The sequence below is a fragment of the Cydia strobilella genome, chromosome 2 (assembly GCF_947568885.1).
Source record: "Cydia strobilella chromosome 2, ilCydStro3.1, whole genome shotgun sequence".
NCBI classification, from domain to species: domain Eukaryota; kingdom Metazoa; phylum Arthropoda; class Insecta; order Lepidoptera; family Tortricidae; genus Cydia; species Cydia strobilella.
The window spans coordinates 20,625,722-20,635,472 of NC_086042.1; the positions used below are offsets into that span (position 1 = coordinate 20,625,722).

Below are 9,751 nucleotides of genomic sequence, written 5' to 3' on the forward strand. Positions count from 1 at the left end.
TATATATCAATTATAAGCTGAAATAGATAGCTAGAATAGAGATGTACTTAATATACTGAAGAAACCGGTCAAGTGCGAGTCGGACTCGCGTTCCAAGGGTTCCGTATATTACACAATTTAAACAATGTATTTTTTAGTGAAATGTCTTTAAAAAACCTGTAGGGGGTCGGATCAAAAACTAAGTAATTAAGTCCGACTCACGCTTGACTGCAATTTCTAATATGTTTTCCTGTAATCTATAGGTAAAGATCTATTTTTTTTATTTTTTTCAAAATTTTAGACCCAGTAGTTTCGGAGATAAAGGGGGAGGAATGGTAATTTTTTGCCTATTTTCTTGAATTACTTCTAAATTGTTTATCCTAATATTATAAAAAATATATATTTGAGATTCGCACAATGAGCTTTTTCATTTGATATGTAACACGATATAGTTTGAAAAACTTTATTTTTTAATTTTCACATTTACCCCCCCAAAATTGGCCCCCATGTTTAAAATTCATTTGTTTACGTTACATGTTCGTCTTTGGGTCACAAATTTACATATGTATACCAAATTTCAACTTAATTGGTCCAGAAGTTTCTGAGAAAACAGGCTGTGACAGACGGACATACAGACAGACAGACAGACAGACAGACGAGTGATCCTATAAGGGTTCCGTTTTTTCCTTTTGAGGTACGGAACCCTAAAAAAGTGACCAAGCCCTCCAGTAGCCGAGACCGGAATCGAACCGGCATCTTCAGCCTACGCGGCTAACGCCATGACTACCTCTAGGCCACCCGGCCACGTCGGGCTAGGCTTTACCTAACTTTATTCCTATGCACTATAAATCAGAGAAGCAATAAATGACATTCAACATAATCCAGTATCAAATATTCTGAACACGAATGCATTGAAATGCCACAAAACCTGTCCATTCCAAACAATTTAACACATTCACTTCGGCGTAGTAAAGTGCTACGCCACCCGTAGCTCGTAGACGCTATACAGCGCAGCACTTACATGCTTGAAGGCACGGAACTCCTACAAATTTGTAAACTGAGCTCGAGATCGGCAACTTCTATCTCGAGAAGCGCTTAAAATTTATATGCTTAATATCCATTACCCGTTCACCTACATAACTTATGACAATATATCATAAACACCTTAAGCTCAGAGCCAGAGCCAGTTCTTCTGTTAAGTAGGCATGTGATGGATCAGATAGGTGCAAACAATGTTGATGTGACATGAAAATGACAACAAATATTGGTTACACACGTGTTATAACAAGAATTTTACGAATTTTTCCTTGAATTTTAATGATATTGTCAATACAGCACTATAATATTACGTTTAGCGATAATAGTTACATCTCAAAAATGTATCAACAAACATATTGTATACAAAAACACACACATGATTTTTGTACGTAATAAATATCGAATACATACCTAGTATGAAATATAAACATATGGGTATAGTAGATTGTTAACCAAGAGATGAAATTGTGCATTTCACCCGAGTTAAAAACTACTTTTAATTTCGAATACGAGGAAAGTAAAATATATGTGTATTTAAAAAAACAGGACTAAGTATAAACTTTTTTAGTTTTTCTTGAGAGTACTTTCAATTAACAATTTAGGTAAAAGTATCGTTATTTATGGAATGAGGAGTTAAATATCAGAATGGAAATTGTACAACAAATGCATTTAATATTAAATTTTAATCGCTTATAGTAATATAAAAGAAAAAAACGTACTGGGAAAGTAAAATGCTCTAGTGCAGAAACGTATCATTTTCTGCACACTTCTTAGAACAACAACGACCCACTTTCAGAGCATGAGAAATGAAAACTCTTTGGTGTGGATGTATGCCTATGGATTAGGTACGGTCAGTAATAAAGGGTCTGGCCGCAATCCTATTATAGTGAAACTGCCCCTGGCTGGAGTGTATACCTTTCTTAGGTGCGTTTATTTGTCTTGTTATAAGATATCGTTTTACCAAATTCCAAGCCTAGAATCCTCTTTGTTTAACTAAAAAAAATATATATAGTTTTACTGGTAGTTCGTATTCTTTAAAATTTGGATGGTACATGCACCTAATAGTAATTTCATTTTCTAACAAAAAATCAAGTTTCTAACTTGTTGGTAAAGGATAAAAAAAAGGCTTAATAAAAAAATTATACTTGACAGATAGCGACAACCTCAATTCTAGTTATTTAATGCATAAAATATATTTTTTGTAACAAAAAACCATTCGGGGCAACAAGGTAAAAATGACTTACTAATGCATATAGGCGACGGCCTATATGCGTAAGGCATTTGAGAAGAAGGACGCTTCTTACGATTAATAAGTATTTGCTATTTGCTAGCGGTACGCCAAACAAAAAACGCTGCAAATTGTGTTAAAAGCATGAAAATCGGAACGATTGATCTTTAGGCCATTTGAATCAATTTGACCCGTAGCACCAAAAAAAAGGAGAGGAGTTATGACTTATGACATCTTGTTTTGTATGCGAAAAAACTTGTTCAGAAACATATCGTGTGTGGTATCAAATAAAAGGGCTTTTAAGCCGATTCTAAAAATATATCACGTCATTACATTTCAGTCACTTTATTAAAATTAATTTTCATAACATACCAAGTTGCAGTAACATAACATGCAATGTGCAGGATTTCGAGAACATTAATAAATGGGCTCATGACAATGGGATAATTTTAAATATAAGTAAAACAAAATGTATGCATATTTATTCGCCGCACAATAGTAAGGCAAAAAATGTGACTTCGACTGAAATTAAAATTATTGGTCACACATATGAGTGCCTACATGACAATAAACTGTATTTGTAATAAACTGGAAGTAGTGGATAACTTTAAATATTTAGGCTTATTGATTGATACACATTTTAATTGGAAATTGCACATAAATCAAGTAAGTAATAGGCTTCGATCAGTCTTAGGCCAATTCTATCATTTAAATAGAATATTAAATAAACGCATCCTGTACATGGTTTACTATGCCCTTGCTGACTCATTGCTGAGCTACGGATTAAGTTGTTATGGACTCACTTTTAAAACCTACTTGAACCAAATTAAACAATTGCAGATAAGGCTGATGAAATACTTAGTTAATAAAAATATAAGAGATGAATGTAGAATCAATTATGAAAAATTGTTCTTAGCTTGTAAAATCCTTCCGATATCATGTAAAGTAGAATATCTTAATGCCATAGAATGTTATACCCAAGATTTTAAAGTTAAGAGATTTGTTAACCACTATGATACTAGGTTAAAAAAGAGAAAAATACGTTAAATCACGACTAAAAATTATTACGGTCAACGAACTAACGAATATATGTAACACCTAAGATACGTAATAAATACCCTATCTTACTTTAGGAAAATAAATTAAAAATAGGTAGTCTTAAGGCAAAGCTTAAGGAAATGTTGTTAAATAATTATTCTGAAAGCCATTGTTAGTATATATATATATATATCACAATATTGTTACTTGTGTTTAGTGTAGTTAAAGCTAGGTGAAGTGTTAACTTTACTAGTTACTTTTTGAATTTCTGGCCACTTCTGTGGCAGCTTGTTTTAGATTTAGGTACATACTAGTATGCACTCCAGGGATGCATGCGCATTGCATCTGTTATGCATAAAACTAACTTTTAATGTTGTAATTTTGTAGCACAGTAATCAATAAGTACATATTAGGTAAGATAAAACAATGATAAGAGCGCACCGCCAACAAACTGTTACACAGTTTGGCGAAATTTTTGTAACGAAATAAATGTATGTTTTCTTTATATAACAACAAATAAAAAAATAAAATAAAAATAAAAAAAGTTTGGGCTCCTCTGGAGTCCAGATACAATACCGTTCAATTTTCTTTTTTTTTTGTAAAATATACCTCATAATACCTAATATCCTCATATCTAACCCTAAGAAAGCAATTTCCAAAATATTTCCATATAGTTATTTTTTTTATTATTACAAAGTAATACCCCCCTGGCTGGCCCCTGTCGAATTACTCAATACGAGTATAATGTCATTCGGGTAAAATAAGAGTATTGAAACTTGGTTTACATTTTCCTTTGGTAATATCTAAGCTTTAAGTAAGAAAAAGTTCTGATGGGTGGGGGTGAGCTCGAGGAAAGGGAGGAGGGCGTTAAAGGCGAGTTTTTTTAAGTAAATTCTTACATAGCCAATTTTTACTACGACATAGATTCCAAGATATAAGCGACTTTCTGAAAAACTGTTATATATTAATTTTATACGATCGATTATATTAAATTTGTGATCGGTATCAAATGTTTTTAAATCGTCCGGTGCTAGGGATTCGAAATGTAGTGCGCCCGGTACTAGGTGCCTCTTGCAAAGAATGTTTTTTTTTTACTAAAGTTTACTTTTCGTTTTTGAATTAGTTTATGCAGAAGTTGCATTTGTGTTATTATATTTTGATTCTAAAGTTTGTTGACTAAAGTAATTTATCAATAAACAAACATTTTTTTCAAATACTTTCTTTATTATCTTCTAAAAGACTTAGGTACATGCCACTGGAGGACTTACCCCTATATTATATGTTAAACTTTTTTCTTTCTGTCTTAAAATTCTTATAATGATAAATTAATACAGTGAACTTTTCGTCTTGAAACAAGGGTCAAAAAAGTCAACACATACATCACAAAGCGTACATTATGAGGTACTTATTAGAGGTATTTAGAGTTATTTTCAACTGAAGCTTCTATAGTTGTATGACTTAGGGGGTAAATCTCTAAACACATCATAATCATAAAGGAATCATAAACTATAGAACACTGTGCTTAAAAGAAGTAGGTACAGCCGTCGTCAAAGATTTTACACCTTAGGTCAAAGATTTGTTTACATTTTACACCTTAGGTGAAATATTTGTTTACATTTTAAAATCAGGTAACTTTAGTCCACAACTTACAACTATAGTCCAAATTCAAGTTCCAGTAAAGTATGTATAAGTATTTTTTAAATTATGTTGAGTATATAATATAGAAAGATCATTAGTGTATCTAAGCTCGAAAATAAATATAACGAGTACAAATCATAAAGGTTCGTTAAGAATCAACTTTAAAAACTGGACCATAGTTGTACTTAAGGACTATATTAGCTACCTGAGTTTACGGTACTCTTTTTGATAATAAGGCAAAAAAGTGAAACATTATAATTATTTGATGTTGACAGTAAAACATGATCAAAATGATGTACCTTGATACAACAAAGATTATATATATAATATAACGTGGTGCAAAAGTTCTTCTAACAAACTGTGCTAATACTGTTGCCTGGCTGACGAGACAGAATAACAACAAGAAATAGTTGAATCACCCATAAACTTCGCATCTAATTGTTATAATTGCATTGTTATACCTGCTGGGCAAGCCTTACCTAGTGCAGAGAGCCTACCGCGAACCACGTTCGACGTTTTCGCCTCCCTGTCACACTTACGTACAAATTAACAAGTGCGACAGAGAGGCAACACGTAGAACGTGGTTCGCGGTAGGCCTTCAGGAACCATAAAATTATACAACTGTAACTTGGAAACGGATCCGGCATTTTGATCGGAAAACTAGTTTTAATGTAGAGTCAGCTAAACCGAGTTAACACCCCTGCATACATACTTGTATGCAGAGATGCTAAGCTAATAATTAATATCTACAACAATAATGAGGCAAGCGGCGTTGGGTGGAGGTTACACTCCTTATCACATCTGCCTAATAATATTGATTTTTTTTGGTCATCTTAAATGAGCCACTAGTTATCTATAAAGATCAATCATAATATCATGTCAGTAATGTATTTTTATGGGAATTAATATTTAATAAATTGACTTACCCATGGCGAATTGTTGAAACGTCCCGACGTCAATATAGTTGCGGCAAACTGACGTTCCTTCAATAAATATAGTTAGGACAGTACAATGAATTAATAATACATACAATTCGTTTTAGGGCTGTGCCATGGATTGGTATTAATGATAAAGTGCATTTTTAAATATTTCAGCGTTCTTATTTGTTGTTAATGATATGGCTGGCTGCTGAGATACGCGTCATGCGTCATAACCATGTGTAACCATTAATGTTTTTTTTTTTCTTGATTAAATTTTAATATTATATAATTATGAAGATTTTAGCACTTTTCCTTACCTTTTAGTAATTAATTTGAAAGATTGGTAAATTATAAGGAGTTTAGTTCTAACACATAAATACGTATTAAGGATGACTCACGCTAGAACATCCCGGGCCCGGCCCGACACTTATTTTTCTATGACGGGTGACGATGATCGTGACGCTTTCTATAGAAAACTCAAGTGTCGGACGCCCGGCCCGGACCGTTGTAGCGTGAGTCATCATTTAGGTGACATCTCTATGAATAAGTATTATATTTTGTTTGACTGTTTACATCTGTGACTGTTTTAGTTTGAACACTTAAGTATTTTATTACTTTTATTTCGATAATGATTTTTTTTTAGGAATACATGAATACTAAAAACACTTACTAGAAGAGTAGGTACCTCATATCATATTACTTGGTCTGAAATTTGATAGTTAGCTACATATAATAATAGCGACTACAACCGAAACGTTATGTCGGATGCCAAGGAGTGGTGGCGAAATTAGTTCTGTTGTAAAAACAAATATCATTTAAGGCTTAATTGTGACACAATATACCTATTATAAGTGGTAATAATTTTAAAGTGCCGATGTCAAATTGAATGCGAATTTTTATTATGAAATGTGTCGCTCAACTTAAAAATTTGAAGTTAAGCGATTTACCAGTTGAAACTCGGGTAAATTCATTCGACCCTCAGGAAATAGCTACCCTATTACCTTTTCTTAATACCAAAATCGCTAAATGTGACAGTTGGATTTACCCGAGTTTGAAGTTCAGCGACTTAAATGATGAAACGTCTACATATTGAATACCATGGCGGCCATAATACATGATAAAGGTTTCACACGCTTTAAAAACATATTAAAATACAAAATGTAAACATTAAATATTGTTTTGATTATTAACGTTATAACTGCAGCACAATTTACTGAAATGCGAAATAGTCAAAACAGAAACATCGACAACCCTTTAACACGACGACACCATACTGTATATAATCTAGTAAGTAATTAAATGTCTAGGCGTGGTTCACCTAGTCCCCTGCCGCAGCTAACAGGGGGGCAGCTTTGCCTGCGACGGGGCCACGAGCATTCAATTAATGCCTGACCAGTATGTGTTACAACTATAAACTATTCATCATCACGCCGACAGGCGAACAGCTTTGAGCTATATACGAAGAAACCTGACTAAAGACGTTATACCTGTGTTGCGAAGAGGATGTTTATCGTACAACTGAACAAGATATTGAATCAAAAAACACGTATTGTGCTAGGTTATACATTGTCTTGTCTTTACTATCCAGCGAGTAAATCCTTGCTGATTATTAGTTCACCAGAAATCATTATTATTATAAAATATAAACATAAGCATCAGCGTTCTTATTACAAATAAACTTTGTAAAGGATTATTTTAAATAATACACACATTTTATAATATACGAAATATAAAACGTTATTGTTGTTTATTTATGTTTAATAAGATTAATAACTAATCCACTAGGCGATCAATCAGGAATGTTTTTTCTATTATCATTCAGCTTATTGTTAAATATGTATTTGAAGCGTTAAACGAAAATTAATTTATCTCCTCTGAAATTCAATTCCGACATGAGCGGTACTAAATTATGCACCACTTGTCTTTACCATATCAACCTAAATCATTGTTTGAAATGTAATAGCAATGCGCAACTAATTACAACGCTTTGAATTATACATTTATAAATATTCTAGCCCTTTCAATCCTTACCTAACTACTGACACACTTCGTAAGCGATTTTAAACTTAAAGGAATCGACGTAACTATTGAAGTGAAACTTCTAATGCGACTTCCAACAAGGTTGCGTTAAACGTTTAACGCTACCATGGAGGGGTTAATTTTGTACTCTATTATTGACTCACTAAAGTTAACTTTCGCTCGACCAGCACAGTGTCTCTTATCTCTCTCTTTCTCTCTCTCTCTCTCTTTCTCTCTCTCTCTGTGTATACTTGTTTGAATATACATACATGTACCAGGCGAACATAACTATGAAAGAGGTTTACGCTCAAATTTTAGAAGTGAAACTGTTGCGTTACATCTTTTTAGATATAGTGGGTCAAGCAAATCTTGTCAGTAGAAAAAGGCGGCAAATTTGAAAAATCGCGGGTTAGCAACACTGTGTTCGAATAATGAGGGCTAACGCGTATGAATTCGCCGCTAGGGGAGCTAGTGTAGATGGTGGTCTTTTCCATAGTTCAAAATGTCACTTGTCACTTCAATGACTGACAGCTGTTCTTTAGTCTTTTGGACCACCATCAACAGAGGCGCCAACTGGTGAGCAAAAAAACGATAGCCCTCATTCCAAAATCGCGTGTCATCTGTGTCTTATCTGTGGAATGTGGATCGCCATCTTGCTTGTTTACATTCTGAATATGTTCTGAATCGTCTATATTTTATAAGAGAATTTCTGTTGTCATCATTAAATACCAATATATTAAATAAGATTGTGCAAAAAGTATGCCTTGGAGTTACGGAAACTGTCCATAGGCCCAAATGTTCAGTATTTTCAGCGACTGATTCGACTTTTTACAAAGGTAGGTAAACTTTTTAAACAGTATTAAGAACCTTGATTATATCGCCGTTCATTCGCAACATCTACCTAATCCTTACATATGTTTGTTGCAGGATTAAAATTCGCTCAATATAAGAGGCGTTCGTGGTATTTTCTCTTTAGACAACTTACCTACGGCGGTTTATGTACGTGTCCAACGAAACCAAGGCGAAAAATAAACTTATTATTTCAAATTTAACAAAAATATTGAGAACAATGGATTAAATTATTTTTGTAATATTGGTAACTTCATTGTATGCTTTCGATGAATGACCTGAATTATAGTATAAGCCAAAGTGACCCATATCTATTTTACCTTTAAAATAAATAAACACCAAAATATCAATTGCTTGTTTTTAGGGTTCCGTACCCAAAGGGTAAAAACGGGACCCTATTACTAAGACTCCGCTGTCCGTCTGTCCGTCTGTCCGTCTGTCACCAGGCTGTATGTCATGATCCGTGATAGCTAGACAGTTGAAATTTTCACAAATGATGTATTTCTGTTGCCGCTATAACAATAAATACTAAAAAGTACGGAACCCTCGCTGCGCGAGTCCGACTCGCACGGCCGGTTTTTATTTTTAATATGTATAATATACAACCGTATAAAAAATTTACATAGGTATGTGACATTCTTCAGAAAAAGTACAATTATTTACATTAGCAAGTGGCATAATATTCTCTTCGAGCTCCTTCAGTTTCTGAACTGGCGTCAAAAACAGCTCCCTATCGCAGTGCTGATATTCTGTTTGCTCCCTATCTATGTCTTCTAAGTTTACTTAAACAAAATCATAATATATCAAAATGTAAATAATCCATATATTTAATATTTAGTAAGTCCTGTAAAGTTACAGTGATACCTGGTAATAATACCCTACCTGTGACTGCTCAGTGGTTTATACAAATACAAAATTCAATAAATTTTATTTAATAAATTAGTTTTACAAAATGATCTAAGGGGATGGAGCCGCCCAGTAGCACGTTAGCAGCGAGATGCACAAATAATTGAGACAGGCAGATTAGATTATAAGTTATAGT

At 33.5% G+C, this 9,751-nt stretch overlaps 1 protein-coding gene across 1 annotated transcript in view; it reads right to left on the reverse strand.

Moving 5' to 3' along the window:
* The window catches only part of LOC134754236 (uncharacterized), a 99,921-nt gene extending 94,016 nt beyond the window's left edge, over positions 1 to 5,905 (reverse strand). The window contains exon 1 of the mRNA XM_063690432.1: positions 5,848 to 5,905. Coding sequence (XP_063546502.1) covers positions 5,848 to 5,851 — 4 coding nt within the window. The 5' untranslated portion in view covers positions 5,852 to 5,905. The remainder of the gene's footprint in view (positions 1 to 5,847) is intronic.
* Positions 5,906 to 9,751: the final 3,846 nt, after the last annotated feature.